The 17,748-nt window shown below is 50.3% G+C and overlaps 7 protein-coding genes across 8 annotated transcripts; 4 read left to right on the top strand and 3 right to left on the bottom strand.

The window, feature by feature from the left end:
• Positions 1–920: 920 nt before the first annotated feature.
• AAFC00_004602 (uncharacterized protein) lies at positions 921–3,595 on the top strand (the record flags this gene model as incomplete). Its single annotated transcript, XM_069344270.1, has 4 exons — positions 921–954; positions 1,216–1,435; positions 1,764–1,937; positions 2,011–3,595. The coding sequence occupies 4 exons, from the start codon at positions 921–923 to the stop codon at positions 3,593–3,595; spliced, it is 2,013 nt and encodes a 670-aa protein (XP_069196689.1).
• Positions 3,596–4,980: 1,385 nt separating this feature from the next.
• AAFC00_004603 (uncharacterized protein) lies at positions 4,981–7,091 on the bottom strand (the record flags this gene model as incomplete). Of its 2 annotated transcripts, XM_069344271.1 has the most annotated exons (3): positions 4,981–6,774; positions 6,835–6,981; positions 7,047–7,091. In XM_069344271.1, 3 exons carry the CDS (start codon positions 7,089–7,091, stop codon positions 4,981–4,983), a joined length of 1,986 nt encoding a protein of 661 aa, XP_069196690.1. The 2 variants fall into 2 exon arrangements, with proteins under 2 accessions (XP_069196690.1, XP_069196691.1); XM_069344272.1 differs by lacking the exons at positions 6,835–6,981; positions 7,047–7,091 and having other exon boundaries at positions 4,981–6,786.
• Positions 7,092–7,704: 613 nt separating this feature from the next.
• On the top strand, positions 7,705–8,690 carry AAFC00_004604 (uncharacterized protein; the record flags this gene model as incomplete). The annotated part of the gene is made up of 2 exons (XM_069344273.1): positions 7,705–7,749; positions 7,809–8,690. 2 exons carry the CDS (start codon positions 7,705–7,707, stop codon positions 8,688–8,690), a joined length of 927 nt encoding a protein of 308 aa, XP_069196692.1.
• Positions 8,691–8,763: 73 nt separating this feature from the next.
• Positions 8,764–9,854, bottom strand: AAFC00_004605 (uncharacterized protein; the record flags this gene model as incomplete). The annotated part of the gene is made up of 2 exons (XM_069344274.1): positions 8,764–9,693; positions 9,747–9,854. The coding sequence occupies 2 exons, from the start codon at positions 9,852–9,854 to the stop codon at positions 8,764–8,766; spliced, it is 1,038 nt and encodes a 345-aa protein (XP_069196693.1).
• A 571-nt stretch (positions 9,855–10,425) lies between these two features.
• On the top strand, positions 10,426–11,849 carry AAFC00_004606 (uncharacterized protein; the record flags this gene model as incomplete). The annotated part of the gene is made up of 4 exons (XM_069344275.1): positions 10,426–10,833; positions 10,898–11,232; positions 11,285–11,503; positions 11,558–11,849. 4 exons carry the CDS (start codon positions 10,426–10,428, stop codon positions 11,847–11,849), a joined length of 1,254 nt encoding a protein of 417 aa, XP_069196694.1.
• Positions 11,850–12,410: 561 nt separating this feature from the next.
• On the top strand, positions 12,411–13,941 carry AAFC00_004607 (uncharacterized protein; the record flags this gene model as incomplete). Its single annotated transcript, XM_069344276.1, has 4 exons — positions 12,411–12,455; positions 12,524–12,628; positions 12,684–13,289; positions 13,351–13,941. The coding sequence occupies 4 exons, from the start codon at positions 12,411–12,413 to the stop codon at positions 13,939–13,941; spliced, it is 1,347 nt and encodes a 448-aa protein (XP_069196695.1).
• A 479-nt stretch (positions 13,942–14,420) lies between these two features.
• On the bottom strand, positions 14,421–15,942 carry AAFC00_004608 (uncharacterized protein; the record flags this gene model as incomplete). The annotated part of the gene is made up of 3 exons (XM_069344277.1): positions 14,421–14,772; positions 14,828–15,290; positions 15,345–15,942. The coding sequence occupies 3 exons, from the start codon at positions 15,940–15,942 to the stop codon at positions 14,421–14,423; spliced, it is 1,413 nt and encodes a 470-aa protein (XP_069196696.1).
• Between the last annotated feature and the right edge of the window lie 1,806 nt (positions 15,943–17,748).

The following is a 17,748-nucleotide window of genomic DNA, read 5'->3' on the forward strand; positions in this document are numbered from 1 at the left end:
CATTCCTAAACAAACTGTACGCTTAGATATCAGTCGTGGAATTACTCTTATTCCATGAGTGTCTACTGTTGCTTATTGACATCCAGATCTCCCACCTGATCTGGCCAGATCTAGCCAGCATTGCAGCACCTCGAGCATCTGACAGATCAAGCGTATGACAGTGCAGCGTTCTACGTTCCAGACTTCTACTGCTTTGACTAATCATTCGCCCTCGGTGAATCCTTGAGTGTATTCCCATATCACCTCTGAAATTGGACTATTATCCCGACTGGGATGTGGGATACCTGTCATTGCGATCAGGCAGTCAGACGTTGAGAGAGCGCGCATCCCCGATCACGATTTTGGCAAGCGCTAATTGAGTACCGACATCCCTGTGGTGAGTTTTCGACTCAAGCATGATTCGTTTGTTGCAGATAATGAGATAAGCCACATGTCTACGTCTTCACCGCTCTCATTTTTACGTCTTTGTATGGTTATGCATTTGGCCGCTGTGGTCAACACTGTTGACATGTCATATTGTCCAGGAAGACGCATATTGGAGACTTACTCACGATATCGTATAGATACTGTCGATTTCGCAAATTTCAGAGCACTGTCTCGAACCAGTAGTCAAGGCCGACTCGCAAGGCCGACTCATATCCCAAGGCCTCTCAATCTGCCGCATTTCAATCGCCGAGGTATATCAAGCCTGTCTCAAGTCGTGTCCCGCGTGTGCTGGCGCGTCAGCGCTTGGTCATTACTCACATATCGAGAACATTGTACTGCGACACGATCTACTGCAAATTCGCTCTATCTGTCTCTGACCATCCACCAAACATACAGAGGCACAACCGGGCGCTTGGTCAGAACCTGTTGCGACCTGTCTGTACCGTTACTTTCTGCTACCGGAGTGAGAAGTAGAAGGACGTACATTACATCGAATGTTATTGGGCGTCACTGGATCGATGGATCATTGTAAGTTTTCTCGACGTTTTTCGTTACAATTTTGCTATACAACATACATCTCAAGCTTATCACTCGTGCTCGATGTCATGTCTCCTGGTTCGCTTGTCTAGTACAATTATCCCTTCGGTTCGAGTATGGTCGTCAGCATCGAAGCGCCCACTTCAAGACACATTCGATGGGATGGTACGAGACCATAGATAGCGCATTCAAGCACTTCGTATACTCACACTTATGCTAGAACACAATCAGCTGACATTGCTACTTGAGCAGCATTGTTGAATCCACTAGGATCTCCTCCTTATTACAATTCGGAGCAGGAATGTCGAGATCAAATGAACGCTCAAGCTGGCGCACAGAATTATCACACTGGCGGTTCTGATCAACTACGCCGTGATGATAGCCTGAATCGGCCACAACCCAGAAGCTACACTGCTGGGGCAAGTAATAATTCGCAATATATCGGCGACAAATCATCGACTGCAGACATCCAGTAGGTTCCTAGCTCATGATCATCATCACCATCGTCATCACTCTCATCATGTGCTGCTTTTCCTACTTTGGCTTTCATTCCAGTCTATCATGTATCAGTCATATGTTGCACATGCAAGCCTCAATTTTGCTCTTTTCACTACACATCACGACTGTGAGAACATCTTCAAGCCTTTTCTCTCACGGTTTTCCCGATGCATCTGATCTGCTTGCACAATAAGTTGTGACAGCATCGCCATCGGAGCTTCCGGTTGTTAATTTTGCTCGGCCATATACAACATCTGATTTGACACGTTACACAACATGGGCCCTGTACTGACGATCGGTAGAAGCAGACTCCCTTCAGGTTCCACAAACTTTATTTTGACAGACGGCTCCGGTACAATATCTAGTGCCACCACTCCGGTCTCAGCATCGTCCTCTCTGGTTCAACACTTCACGCCATCTTATCAGCTTGGTCAACAACATCAGTACTTTCTACCACTTAACTTCTCTCAACGCAGGTATGCTATCGACATTCGTCATAGGATCTGCGCGATTTTCCTGATAGATTCATACGCTGACGGTTAGGTTTAGTGCGGAAGAATCAGAGACCCATTACAGCGGCTGGAGGGCAGATACAAGTGCGATCCATCCAGTATCGCCATCCACTGTCTCACGTGAAGGTTACACATACCCAACTGCACCGACACATCTAATGCCATCCAACCTCGCGTACGCGGGCGGGAATTCGGCGTATTCTACCAGTCCTCGCAGCGGCGACACGTCACTGGCGCAACCATTCACCCCTGCAACTTCTCTATTCGATCCTACCGATATGTCCAATAGTGGGGAACAATCGCACATGTTCCCTTTCCTAGCCATGGAGACCGAGCGGTCCATCGTGACTTCGACAGGCGACATCGTGAAGCCCAATATTCAAGTCATGCCTACTAAAGGGTTCTTCACTGCTCAAGGGCATTGGACATGTTACCGCCGTAACTACTTTGGCCTCAATGCCTGGTACGATCTCGGGTTCCTTGCCCACAATACTCTATTATATCTGGACTCGAAGCCGATTAAGGCTTTTGCTTTGCATCTGTCCGCAACAATTGATGGACAGGAAGGGAAGAATGTGGAGCTGGTGCAATATACTCCCAAGCGAGACCTGGGTGACAAAACGCCTATCGCAATTACCAGAGTCGCACCCTCATCGCCGGGTGTACCTCCAAGCATGAACCCAAACAGTACCTATGTGGGCATGTCGGCATATCAGTTGAATGGCATGTACGGATGCCCTTTCCTCCCACTACAGAATGAGAGAGACCCTGAGTCACCGGAAACACCCAATTCAGCGAACCAATTGTCCATGAGTCCTACCAGCAGTGGATTTCCACATGGAAGCGGATCAGTTCAAGGAGACATTCCAAGGCACTCTTTCGATCGAGTACAATTCAAGGGTGCAACGCAAAACAATGGAAAGCGCCGTGCCTCACAACAGTTTTACATTCTTGTTGTTGAGCTTCTTGCTGATGTTCGTGGAGATGATGCGAACGAGCCAGACTGGACACGGGTCGCGAGTCGTCCAAGCGATAAGCTTGTGGTACGGGGCCGGAGTCCTAGCCATTACAAAGACAGTGACCAAAGCGCTAACAGCCACGGTCGCCGCGGAGGGAACCCTGGAACTTATGATGTACGTGGTCCAGGACATGGCTCTCCTGGAGGAGGTCAAAACGGGGCAACCCCTTACAACACGGGATCAGGCAACCCCGGAGCCTTTCGACCCTACTCCTATTCCCACAGTTCGATGTCTCCAAACAGTAACTATTCTGTCAACAACCCGTTGAACAACGGCGAACCCATCGTTGATGTCAAGCATCACTTGGAGCCGAGCCTAGCTCGAGAGGAGTTAGCTCACATGCAAAACCACGATACATACCGCTATTACAGGGACACGATCGACAAGGGGATCCCTATCCCTCTGAAAATAGAGACCCCCTCAAGCATAATAGTACCTGGTTTCTCTACATCAATGCAGATCGATAGCAAGCCTGCGCCTACAGAGGGCTATCCAAGTCCTGCGCCTAGCCGACATTATGGGTGCGGATCTTACACCGGCTACATTGGCAGTGAGACAAGCCGTGGTTGGTATTTCACATCTCGCGAAGACATGCCCTACTGATGGGCCGCCTACAAATAGAGGTGATAAAATCATCCCATCCTATCAACCCCCTGGGTGACCATGAACTCATCAAAGAGAAGGTGCATCCCTCCGACTTCCAAGCTCGCCTCCATCAGCAAGGGATCTATACAGTTGGTCAAACGGCTACGTTGTCACTGCCTTGCTCTGATGCAGACTCTAGTCAACGATCATTTGGATCGAGGTGACGCAAGGTCCAGCCACAATCGTGCCTGACCTGCTTTTGGCCGCGCTTCGAGCAATCATCGGGCTAGTCTCGAAGCTCTCAATGCTCCTGAACAGGGCCTTTTTGCTCTATGCCTTGCATTTACTTTATGTTTAATTGCTGACACGGCTCATTCAACAAAAGGTTGAATGTGTTTCACGAAGACCTTACCAGCACATGACGAACGAAATGACGATACACGAAGCATATTCTATCTAATGTCTCTTTCCTCTTTCCTTTTATTGCTCTTCATGTTATTGGACCTAGGCTGTCATAGGAAGCAAGCATCACAACGGGCGTCGGAGTAGCTCCTTTGATTATCTTTCGGGGTGGAGGATCAATTTGTTTCGGAATTCAGTTAACTGGGCATATATTATTAGCTTACAATAAAAACCCCCTTTAGTCAGGCGATGTGGTTTATGACATGGCTTCATCGTGACCATCTGAATATTGTCATAGCGGACTTAAGCTGACCCAAACAACGAGCGGTGTACGCAATGGCCTATTGCAATTCCAAAGAAGGGAAACCGGGATGGCCAATGCACCAGCCCCCACGATATTTGCATGATCGTCCGTCAGTCAGTCAGCATACCAGATCCTGTTCACTTAGGACATTCTGAGTTTTCGGACTCGGACGGGTTTACTCGGTCTTATTCGGAACGACGCTGGACTGCCTGGACACCTGCAGAAGGAAGTGAATAGAAAACCGACCAAGGCACGGAGAAACTGGCACATGGAGGGAGATGTTTTGTTCCGTCCCAGTAGTATGCACGAGCGAGCAACGCATGATCTGTGTGTGCTGGACCGAACGAGAAACGTGTGTATGTATCGCTAATTATAAACTCCATTGGTGTGATGCATAGGTACTATCTAAGGCAACTCACCGCATAACTACTGCGCGGTGCAGATTGTGCAAGCCCACATGTACGTCAAGCTTGGCGAAGATGCAGTCAGTACAGGGGTAGGACTGTCTGAACTTGCAGTAGATCGACAACATGACGACCACGTCGGAACGCAGTCTGACTGATGATGGCACGTTTGTAGTGAAGAGTGTTTGTGATCGCTTTCTTTTCCACGATGCGAAGTTCACGTATGTGGAAAGCAGCAAACCCCCGCGCAGCGCAGACACAGGGAAGGAGTGGGTGATGATCACGCTGTATTCCTAGTCTGGTGCCTTGTTGTCGTCCCAACTGGGTGGTATACTCCTGCACACCTCGAGGTAGTCTTGCCACCTTTCGGGACTTTCGACGACCCCGTCGCCCGTCCAGAACATGGTCCATTGCGTGTCCGTTAGGTCCCACGTGCCCTTGCTTCTCTCAAAGTACCATTTGTTCACGGGGTTGGTCTTTCTGCTTCGCCAGCACACACCATGCGGGAAACATGACCGAACCATAGCTTGGAAGACGACGTCCGCGACACCTGACGAGCCCTGTGACTTCTGCAGGACAGCAAACTTGTCGAGGTACGGTACTAGGCGGGACGGGTCATATTCGTCGGGGTCAGAGCTTTGAGATGAAAGGTTCGGGGGCATCTCCCATGTGAGTATTGCGCCGCCTTCGTATTCTCCCGCGATGATGACTCCGGCTATGCGGTTCTCGATTCTTTGCAAATAATGACGTACGTCTAATGGTCGACGAAAAGAATCCTCAATCAGATCCACAAGACGTGGTAAGTTGATGTTGGGGTGGTTATCCAAGGATATAGTCTTCTCACCAGGTTTCGGAGGTAGCCAAGGCTGCTTACGTGGATCTGGAATGATCGTGAGTGGCATGCCCCGTTTGACGAGCGTGGACCGAGTGGGCGATGCCTGTGTTGACACTGCAGAGTATATTTCCACCGCTGGAAGCCGAGCAACAGGCAGGGACGAAGAGATTATAGGCTTATTGGTCAGTAGATTGTGAATCAAAGGATTCTTCTGACGCCTTGTTGTAATGCCAATAGCATCAGGCTGCTTCGTCGAGCGAGACACACTCGCCGCCTCTTCTGGCGAGATTAGTAGAGCAGACGACGCAGGCGGAAGAAGCATCAAGCAATCTCGGAGCAACTTAAGGTTCGCAGCATGTGGTGCAGCTGCATGTCCATCCTGGAGCTCAGCAGCTACGTCTTCATACTCTTGTTCCAAGTTGATGAAGACATGAGCCCTGTCCTCCCTCTGTTCTGAGGGTAAGCCGCCCATGGGCTCTAGCATGATGATTCTATCCAGCGAAGCATCAATCGCTGCTTCTTTCTGCGCATCGGTCGCGATATCCGAAAGAAGACGTGTAAGAGCTAGCATGATCTCTGCCGCTGATACGTGGCTCGCTCGGAACGTAGACGTGTGCGCAATTGCGGGTATGACCGGAATGGCTCCTCTCTTCAACGGCTCCAAGATGAGCTTAGGTATCTCTACGGCCACATTGCCTTGGACTTGGGCAAGGGACTCATCTCTGTCGCCTTGATCCTGTATGGTCATCGCTGAATCCACGTAACGTGCCCCTGCATTATTATGCCTCTCGATAGCAGCTACGACCCGCTCTCCCTGTTGTTGATAAACATGCTTGAAGGAGCGATCGCCGCTCAACGAGATTTCTTCATGGCAATCAATTGCAAGTACAATCTGCATGTCCAAACGAACGAGCTGGGCAAGGGTCAAGGCAATGCCGTCCAACACGTCATCTTCTATGAGATATGGTGACCGCATTGAGACCAAGGCAACATGCACCTCACCAAACCCGCGCTGCACTTCTATGTCTTTCTCGCTTCTAGTGAATGTTGGACTAGATGCTGCAGCTCTTGTGGGTAGGTAAAGACCACCCAGATTAACGCCCGTATCGCTAACATCTTCCTGGCCCCCATGGTGTGATTTTGGGGGTGGGCTGGTCTTGCCTAAGTCCTTTTCACGCGACTTGAATCGAGCCAGATACTGTTTAGCGTCACGACGCGTAGTGCTAGAGCTGAGTATATCGAAAAAGAAGTCCTGTCCACCCATTCAGCTACGATTGATCAACAACAATGGAAAGCAGGTAAATCTCCATACCCGCTGTAAAAGCTTGTCCCCTCGGGGTCCATTGCTACTTTTAGCTGCTGTGTAGGCTTGAGCGTCCTTCTGTCGTGATAGTGATGATTTATAGCGAGCGGTACACTGCCATCTCTGTCCATTACGACCAGCGTGGAAGGTCAGGAACTGTTCGTAAGTCAGCCGTTACCTGGTTCCAAGTCTATCGCAAAATGTCTCGCTCAAGAGCTTACTTCATGGCATGCACTTCTTCTAGATGCCGCAATCCATGTTGTCATGGCTCATTGCACGGCTGCGAGACCAATTGACGAGAAAAATGCACAGGCGAGTGCTTTCTCCCTCCACACGCATCCATAAAAGGTATGACTGGGAAACAACAGAGAAGAGGGAAAAGATTCACAGAAGAGCACAGTCATACTATGGACACTTACTTACCTTATCTTATCACTAAATTCCCCACGCCGACGCTCCGCGTGCAGGCAGGAGGGGGCAACCCTGTCACATCTGTAACGAGATTGCTCCTCGCTCGTCACTGGCGAATATGTCAAGAAAGTGGAGGGCCTTGCATACTCAAAGTCTCTTGCCGGCCTTGATATCTTTTGAATCCAAAACACAGGGTCAAACATATCCCATCGTGTTCTATCACGGAGCTCGCATTCAGCAGTTCGGCAGGCATCTCGGTCAATATGCAACCTTACCTCCGGAAATCCGGCGCCAAGACGTCATCGATATATACCAGATGAGGCACCATTGAACACTTGAGGCTCAGATATATAAGCAGCTCAATCTTGTGATCTTCGTATCTCACATACACAGCATCGGAAAACTTCATAGGGTGATCGATAGCTTTTCAGTTGCCCAGACCTAGGATAAAGACCACTGCTGCACAACATGGCACCTCAACTTGCTTGGATTGGCCTCGGCAACATGGGCCGAGTAAGTCGAGTCCCCTCACCCAATTGGCGAGAAGACCCGTACTCTAATACCGATACAAGGGCATGGTCAAGAACCTGGCCGAAAAAGCTGACCTGGGAGGGAATCCTGTTATCATCTTCAACAGGACCAGCTCACGAGCCGAGCAATTATCACAAGAACTCGGAGCAGACAAGGCCAAGGCAGTGTCGAGCATCGCCGAGGCTGTGAAACCTGCAGACATCGTCTTCACTTGCGTGGGCGATGACAAGGCCATCGAAGAGACCATCGGAAGTGCCCTGGAGGGCAGCCCCAAGGGCAAGCTCTTTGTTGATTGTTCTACCGTGCACCCTGACACTACAGACAAACTAGCGAAGATGGTGACAGATGCCGGTGCAGAGTTCGTTGCCTGTCCCGTATTTGGAGCCCCGGCAATGGCAACTAGTGGTCAGCTCATATGCGTCCTCGCTGGTTCCGCTGCTGCCGTCGACAAAGTGAAGCCCTACACGACAGGTGTCATGGGTCGAGCAATCATTGATTACTCCGGCGAGCCACAAGGTGCAGCAACGCGCTTGAAGATCATTGGAAATACCTTCATCCTCAACATGGTTGAGACTTTGTCCGAGGGCCATGTTCTGGCCGAAAAATCGGGTCTTGGATCCGATAGGTTGCACCAATTCATCGAGGCAATGTTCCCTGGCCCGTACACTGCCTACTCGAACCGTATGCGCGAGGGTGACTATTACAAGCGAGAGGAGCCCCTGTTTGCGGTTGACCTGGCCAGGAAAGACGCAGGGCACGCCATGGCTCTGGCTAAGACACATGGCTGTCGTATGAAGGGTGTCGAAGTCGCGGATGCGCATCTTGCTGAAGTGAAAGAACACGAGGGAAGCAAGGGTGATATTGCCGGTATCTATGGTGCAGTTCGACAAGAAGGTGGTCTCAAGTTTGAGAATCAGAAGTAGCTCATGAATAGATTCAACATTCACTGATTATGGTAATTTGAATCGTGCATCATGACTCCAGTGCGACCTTAAGTCATACACTTTGTCGCCTATCCAGAAGCCGCTGAGCATTACCATGATAGATCGCCTCAATTTCATCATCACTGAACATCTTCTTCACCCCAGTATTCATCTGTCCAGCAAGCATATTCACACCTTCTACGCTCGTAAAAGGAAAGTCAGATCCATACATCAGCCGCTGCGAGCTCACGCCACACCCTTGCACAAGCCCGACCAATTGCCCGGAAGGTTTGCCATCCTCGGATGAATTGGAAAATGGAAAACCTGCAAGGTCAAAGTAGAACTGCTTGTTGAAAGCCTGTCTCGCTTCTTTTTCAGCCACTCCAGTCCATGGCCCAGGGACCAACGTCGAGAAGCCCGTGAAGCGCGGGAGAATTGGAGGCATAGCGCCCCCGGCATGCGGAATGACATAGGTGATGTCAGGGTAGCGGGCCACAGTCCCAGATAAGAACAGGTTCGTCACGCATCGCGCTGTGTCGAAGAAGAATTCGATCATAGGGTTCGGGAAGTTTGCGTGGAGTGGTGCTGCCTTTATGGGCTCTTTGCCGTCTCCGCACGCTATGCATGGAGAAGTAGGATGGATGAAGACAATCGCTCGCCGCTTGTTGAACTCCTCGAATACCGGGTCAAACAGTGGATCACCAAGGTAGTGTCCCTGGTGGTTAGTCTTTACGGCGAAACCATCACATCCGTCTTCGATCGCTTGTGGAATCTCCGCGAGGGCGAGTTCGATGTCAGGAAGTGGTAGAGAGGCCCAGAATCCAAATTTCGAGGGATACTGCTTCTTCAGCGATGCAGCGTAGTTGTTGCAGTATCTCGTCACTGTGGATGCAAGCTGCTTGTCCCCGATTTTCAGGTATGTGCCTGGAGAAGAGATGCTCAGGATTGATTTACTGATACCAATTCGGGACATTGAGTCGAGATGTGCTTCAGTGGACCATTTCTAGAAGTGCTTGTCTTTAGCGAGTATCGAGACACCCACTCGATCTGGCTTACTGGCAAAGCAGGCATCCCATCCGGGTTGGCATATCCATTGTCCAGACAAGCTTGGAAGTAGTCGGGAGGAAGAAAGTGTGCATGCACATCGATACGTGAATTGGCCATATTTCTTGATCGATCTGGACACGGTGGGAATTATTGAGCTTCGAGAGAGTGTGACGAATTACGATATGAAGACTTTTACATTAATTGATTACCACGAATATCAGGCTAAGTAACTTAGTAGGCTACCACTCTGGCCATGGAAGATGTAGTACAACACGTGCTTCGTCAGCCGAACAGCCTCGAAAACTCAGGTAGTAAGAACAACAGGCTAGACATAGATGGCACCTTTTGAAGCCTTCGCCGAATGACCCAAAGGGATTGATTCCCCAGCTTGCCTGTACAGATCAGATCGAAGATGAGTCCCTAAGGTGGTTCTTGCGTCCTGGGCTTCGCGGGGCCGACCCGTAGTGTTGTGATGCGACATGGCCTTTACCTTTTACAGCACCAATAATCCTCCAGCACGGCGGACCTATCTTTAGTGCTGCACAAGGTACGACATGACCCCGCCTTGTTATATACCATGCGATGGCCGGCTTGCAATGGAGTGCCCTGGATTTCTATATAATCTGGCTTCCGGCATAGAGGACTAGGACTGTTCTCCTCCAGCAGTTTGCATTGCCGCAGATTCGTCATGGCTTCAATCCTGATTCGGGATGTCCGTATATTCACCGGAGAAGAGGAAATACCTAATGGAAGTGTCTTGGTCGAAGAAGGCAAGATAAACTCGGTGTCGAGATCAAGCATCGATCCACCGAGTCCGTCAATGACAGTCATATCAAAGCCTGGGCATACCCTGCTGCCAGGCCTCATTGATGCACATATCCACGCTGACAAGGGTAACCCCGTTGCTCTACCACAATCCCTTCGGTTCGGAGTGACGACCGTATGCGATATGCAGAACGAGCCTCACAATGTGGTCAAGCTCAGGAAGCAGGCTGAGAGCAAGGGTGTAGCAGACTTCAAGACGTGCAGCTTGGCTGCAACGATCAAAGGAGGATGGCCGGAAGCCGTGGTTACTGCGCATGATGAATCCGACGAGGTATTGCTGGATCATACTCCTGATATTGAGTATGATCACGTTGCTGACAGAGGCACAATGCCAGACAGCTGCGGAGATAGCACTATGGCCCAAGCTGGAAAGTGAAGCAGACGCACAGGCTTACGTGGATCAACGTGTCAAGGAAGACCATGTCGACTATATCAAGCTGATGCACGAGAGTGGCAGTGGTCTCCTGGTCAAACCGAATTTGCCAGACATCAAATTACAGAAAGCGGTGATCAAAGCTGCTCATGCTAACGATCTCGTTGTCGTGGCGCACTGTCTCGCTCATGACGATACCGTGGCTATACTTCACGCAGGTGTCGATGGATTGACCCATACTTTTCTGGACAAGCCTCCCAGTAAGCAGCTGGTTGATGCATACAAGCTCAACAACGCGTAAGTTATGCCTGACCTCTTCATCAGAGAATCAACATTGACGGAAATTCAGCCATTGCAATCCTACACTTGCAGCCATAGGCAGTCTGACGCAAGAAGGACGTGCTTTGCAAGAGCAATATGCTCATGATCCACGCGTGCAGAGCTTACTTGGGGAGTCTGAGAAAGCGAGGTTGTGCCAATGCATGAGCATGGCAGCCGAGGGATGTACAGTTGAAAACGCATATGAGAGTGTGCGTCAACTAAAAGCTGCTGGCGTAGATATCGTCTGGTTCGTAGACACGGTCATCCATTTTAGCACTCAAGTTATACTGACACTTCTCAGCGGATCGGACGCGGCAGGGCCGGCTATAGGAACTGCTTGGGGCCTTTCTATACACCAGGAGATGGCATTATTCGTGGACAAGTGCGGCTTCACTCCTTTGGAGGCTCTACGCTCGGCTTCTTCAACGACGATGAGAAGGTTTAGATTCCACGATCGTGGGCTAATTGCTCCTGGATTGAAGGCAGACCTCGTGCTGGTGGAGGGAAACCCGCTGGAGAACATAGATCATACACTTGATCTTAGAGCTGTCTGGAGAGACGGGGTCCTTTGCTCTGCTTACGAACATGTATAGCGTGCTCATAGCAGACACAATGGGGATTGCTCGACCTCGAGATACTTAGTGCTGTATACCTCGATTATGGGTGGAATGCTTGATAAATGCAAGAGTAGTTCATATTTCCAGCGCTATCACCTGTTTTGACCTAGTGCTCCTGCGTATAGAATCTGTCGAATAAAGAGAAGAGTCACCAGTCACTTACTTCGAATGCCGAAGGTAATCGCGCCGGATGTGTGACATAGTAAACAAATGTGTCGTATAATTACACTGCCTAAATAATGCGCCTCTCCGGCTCTATTGCGCCGCCAGTCGGCGAAATGTATACGTGACAGCGAGCGGAAAAATCGCCCGGCTAAATTCTCCACCAATAGCGGTAAAGCTTCATTGCAGCCGCCCCAGATCAAACACCCCACTAGTGGGGTATTGGAGTGACGGGGAAATACGAGGTCGAGGAGGTATGGTTGAAAGACAAAACCAGTCGTATGCCCCTTCGTGGTTCGCGATACTTATTCTTCTTGCTCTTAATTGATTTTTTGAATCTATAGCTTTCTTCTCTCCTATACAGTGATCGCAAAGATGGTGACTATTACGAAATTCACGACCAGAGATGTTCGCTTTCCTGTAAGTGCGGCCATGACTTACTCTCCATGTTTACTGTGTGTGTTCGTCTGCTTACATTGTTCTGATAGACGTCTCTGGACAAAACTGGCTCTGATGCCATGAATGCTGCTGGTGACTACTCGGCCGCTTACTGCATTCTCAGCACTGATACTGAACACTCTGGCCATGGCATGGTAAGTCTCGACTCCAAATCATGAAACATTCATTTCTTTTGCTAAACTGGCGTAGACATTCACCATCGGTCGCGGCAACGAGATTGTCTGCGCAGCGATCTCGTTGCTCGCTTCTCGCGTGGAGGGCAAGACCCTAGAAAGCCTTGTAGCAGACTGGGGAAAGACGTGGAGATACCTCGTTTCCGACAGTCAACTACGATGGATCGGACCCGAGAAAGGCGTGATTCACCTTGCTCTCGGAGCTGTCGTGAACGCCATCTGGGATCTGTGGGCGAAGACGCTCAACAAGCCCGTATGGCAGATTGTGTGCGAGATGTCGCCCGAGGAGTTTGTGTCCTGCATTGACTTCCGGTACATCACCGATGCCATCACAAAGGAGGAAGCCATTGAGTTGTTGAAGAAGGAGGAGCCTGGTAAGGCTGAGAGGATCAAGCATGCTCAGGCCAACCGAGCTGTGCCTGCCTACACCACCAGTGCTGGATGGCTAGGCTACGGTCAGGAGAAGATGAAGGGACTGCTTGAGGAAACTCTTGCCAAGGGCTACAGGCACTTCAAGCTGAAGGTCGGCACAAGTGTCGAGGAAGACAAGACGAGATTAGCCATTGCGAGAAGCGTCATTGGCTACGACAAAGGCAACTATCTCATGGTTGATGCCAACCAGGTAAGCGACGAGAACCTTTCCCTCCCTAGAACACATCCGTACTAACCACACACCAATCAAGGTCTGGTCTGTACCAGAAGCCATCGACTACATGAAGCAACTCGCGGAATTCAAGCCATGGTTCATCGAAGAGCCCACATCACCCGACGACGTCTTCGGCCACAAAGCCGTGCGCGAAGCCCTGAAGCCCTACGGAATCGGCGTCGCCACAGGCGAGATGTGCCAGAACCGCGTCATCTTCAAGCAGCTCCTGCAACAGGGCGCCATCGACATCTGCCAGATCGACGCCTGCCGCATGGGAGGAGTGAACGAGGTGCTCGCCGTGCTGCTTATGGCGAAGAAGTTCGGCGTGCCCATCGTGCCGCACTCTGGAGGCGTCGGTCTGCCTGAATACACTCAGCATCTCAGCACCATCGATTATGTCGTTGTCAGTGGTAAGCTCAGCGTGCTCGAGTACGTCGATCATCTTCACGAACACTTCTTCCACCCGAGTGTCATCAAGGACGGATACTACACCACTCCCACAGACCCTGGGTACAGTGTTGAGATGAAGCCCGAGAGCATGGACAAGTTCGAGTATCCCGGCAAAGATGGTGTGTCGTGGTGGAAGAGTGAAGAGGCTAAGAGCATCCTCGAGGGAGAGAGGATATAGACACCCACTAGATCTACTTACACAATGCTATGCCGCACAAGGCACCAGCTCTTATTCTTCGCGTTTACGGATACAAGTACAGACTCCACTCAGTCATCAGTGATGGAAGTGAATTGTATGTGAGGCTACATTATGACCCATGTGAATCAAGTAGATTTAGTATAAAAAAGCATGGTCACACTTCTATATTTAACTAAGCGTCGACAGCACACAGGCACAAATTAACCAAAGGAGCAAAAGGTAGAGTAGTAGTAAAAGTAAAGCAGCGAAGCCGCGCGGTCAAATTGGTTCTATAAAAACTTAACCTATAGAAGAGAAGAGAAGCGTATCTTGTCGTGTTCGTCAGAGGCCATGTTCGTCAGCATGGAGAAGTATGCGAAAAGGCTCGCAACTCCATCCATAAGGGGGGCCTGTCCTGCAGGAACGAGAATGGGTGGGTTTTTGAAAAGGATTGGCTGTCAGGAATCGGGCAACAGGGATCACCTGTTGATGCCTTCTCCGGCGAGGTTGACAACCGGGTTGAAGTTTTGCCATGCGCAGTCCTTGGTGATCAAGACACTGCCATGAGCTTCGTGAATCGTGGAACCGTTCCTGCCAATGCCGACATAAGGAGAGACACCATTGCCAAGGTCATCTGGGAAGGGCACCATGGTGGTCTGGGGACCACTGCCGTCTGCGTAGAAGGTGAAGCCAGCGTTGTCACCAACACTGACCGTGATGGTCGAAGGTTCCTTAACGAGAGCCCAGGCGAAAACGGCATCGACAGGGTACTCGTAGTTTCTGACGCTTCCGGTTGAAGCACCGCCGGCGCAAACCACATCCTTTGGGTGACTAGTGAAACTGTCAGCATTGTTCGAGTCATGAGCAAGTCCAGGAAGCTGCTTACATGCGGTACCAGAACACAACCTGATCCATAGCAATGGCTGGGGCCTTGCCGTTCTTCCACCACGAGATGTAGTACTTGGCAATGATGCGCCACGGGGCGTGGTTCATGTCCTTGACATAATTGTCCATGCCGTTGGAGTAGGTAACATAATCCGTGGCGGACACATCCGTGAAGCTTGGGATGTCTCGGAGATAGTGAGACTCGCAGAAGTCGTTCCATGTCAGGATCTCAATGATATCTGGCGAGAAGGCAGCATTGGCGACGGCGTGGAGACGCTGTGTGAACAATGTGTCGGAGTAAGAAACCCAGGAGTTGGCGGCAACACCATCATTGAGGTCCTTGAATTGCCACGGAGAGATAGCCATGATGTATGGTCCAGTCTTGCCTGCATTGTTTAATGCAGACTTGAAAGCCTCGTCAGCACTCACAGTGAGATTGTCGTTTTCCAGAGGCCAAGCTTGCCCTGAGAGAAGGTTAGCAAAGTTGTGGTAAGATTGTGACATGTGCTCGAACTTACAGTTAAAGAAGCCGTCAATGGATGGGTAATTCTTGATCAGGTTCGAAGCAGCTGTGTCTGCGTGATTCTGTGCTCCCTCGGAGTAAGAAGTCAAGGCAGGGCTGAGACTGATGGCGACGCCGGAACCCTTGACAGTGTCCTTCAATTTCTGGAAGAAGTCGTTGCCATACTCATCAACCTGGTCGCCACCATAGGTGGACACGAGGACATTCGTGTTCCAGCGCATAGCTGCCGAGCTTCCAGAGTACTTAGTGATCATGCTCGACATGAATGTAGTGTTCCAGTAAATGTTGCACTCAGAGTAGCTCATGTCAAAGGAGAACATGAGCTTGAATCCCATGCTTTCAGCAGCGTCATAAGCATCGTCGATACGGTCCAATTGCCAGCCACGGCTTGGATGGTTGCAGTCAGGCGGGATCCAGTTGAGGGCAAAGCCATCGATACCAACTTGCTGCGCAGCAGCCATATCTGTCTTCCATTGGCTCTTGGTGTAGGCATAGGAATTGTCCAACATGAAGTGAGCCACAACCTCGCCAGCAGCAGCGATTTGAGCACCAACTGCTGCAAGCAGCAAGGCGCCAAAGACTTTGGGAAACATGTTGAGGTAAGCTAGAAGTAGTCTCTACGATTTTTCGTTTTTGTATTCTAGGCAACAAAGAGCGCAAGCGCCGTCAAAGTCTGTCGGGTGTAGTGATTGTGAAAGAGTGTGAAGTGTTAATCTTACCGTTCCCGGAACGGTAAGGGGGTTTATGAAGAAAAGAGTGTATGAAGGAATGACTGAGAAAAGATGGTGTAAGGAATGGACAGGCGTCAACGCCAAAGGAAAGGATAGGACCTTGAATTTGTATGTGAAGGTGTGGTAGAGAGAAAGAGAAAAGAGGACTAAGTGAAGAGAGCCAACGGTTATACCTTAGTACTCACAGACTGCACCTACAAGGATCCGACATGTGAACGGTAAACGGCTCCAGGGGCCGCGAGCCCCACTACTTTTTTCCGATCAAATAGGTAGAGTGGAGCGCCAACATGTGGCAACACTGAAATTGCGAGTCTATCAAGGAGCTGGATTGGTTGTTTGCTGGTATGGAGGAATTGGGAAGGAGTGGACAAACGTCTGGCTCGGCCCGTCGTTTCAGATAGGGTTTCGCAATGCTGCTAGGGTTGCTGTTGCAGTGCCAAGGGCGTGGGTTCTACTGCACTCGAAACGCTGCAGACATCCACACCCCGGCTTTACAGGAAAGTGAAGCGACCGATACAATAACATTTTCTTTGTTGATGCATTCTTCGCACCGAAACTTTGTGTGCCGCCCTGCATAGTGACGTGCTTGGAGGCGCTTTCTAGAATGGCATCTATTAGACTTGCGCTTTGAGCGCTTCCTTCCTGGTCACGCTGTGCACTCTCCTATACTGACTCAACTTGCCTCAGTTGAGAAACACCGGTCTTGATGCTACCCTCGATCCTCCAATCCATGTCATGTAACATGCACAATGCAACACGTTGGGTCAATGGACTCCTCTTCTCTGTTAATGAGCATACCGATGGAACGTGTGGTTGTCCCGTGTGACAACCCGACTGTAGGTACCTATGGGTCCCTTCATCAAACAGCTACGGTATATGCATCTCCGACCGAACTTTACTGATCTGTAGCTAAGGCCACAATGATTCAGATCTAATCTCTGGGAAACGGGCGGTTGGGACAGAGCTGCATGTTTAAGAGGCCGGGCGGTTCTGCATCGCACAAGAATGATTATTGAAATCACTGACATCCCTGTCTGTCCATGTGCGGACATTTAGGGCATTGAATCCCACTGCGCCCAAGTCTCCTGCAAGCATCCTTTGACAGATACTGTGATACAGCGTCTGGGCCCAACCGAGGTGGTCGACGAAAGACCAGGTCTTGTATGGAGATCTGTGTATGGTGGCGGACTTGATTGGAGCCTCTTTGTGGGATTTGCATGCGTGACCGGGATGCACAATGGTCTGTTTCGAAAAATGATAGTAGATAAGGTACCGCCCGCCACTCCGCTACAGCCTCCCGTCGCACAAGGGGACTCGATCTGGTCCGAAAGAAATGGCCGATTCATTTTGTTTCTCCGTGACCTCGACAAGTGCGACAGCGATCCAGAATCGTACCCATCCAACCGCCTATCAGCCCGTTCACCCCACCCACTCATTGCTTCCAGTTTTCAGCTAATTTACAATAAGTCAGTGTTGCATTATCTAGAGGCTGGGCATGAATACGCCATGGGTAAAGGACGTCTTCGGTCTACGGGCTTTTTACTACACCCAAATTGCAGCTGGCAACTGTCCCCAAGCGCCCTGCATGGGTCTCCTAGGATCATCATTGTCACACTCTGTACGTCAGTGGAGATTTGTTTTCCGTCTTGGCTTGTCTACTCAAACATT

The sequence above is a fragment of the Neodothiora populina genome, assembly GCF_041146345.1.
Source record: "Neodothiora populina strain CPC 39397 chromosome Unknown canker_contig_3, whole genome shotgun sequence".
Taxonomy (NCBI): domain Eukaryota; kingdom Fungi; phylum Ascomycota; class Dothideomycetes; order Dothideales; family Dothioraceae; genus Neodothiora; species Neodothiora populina.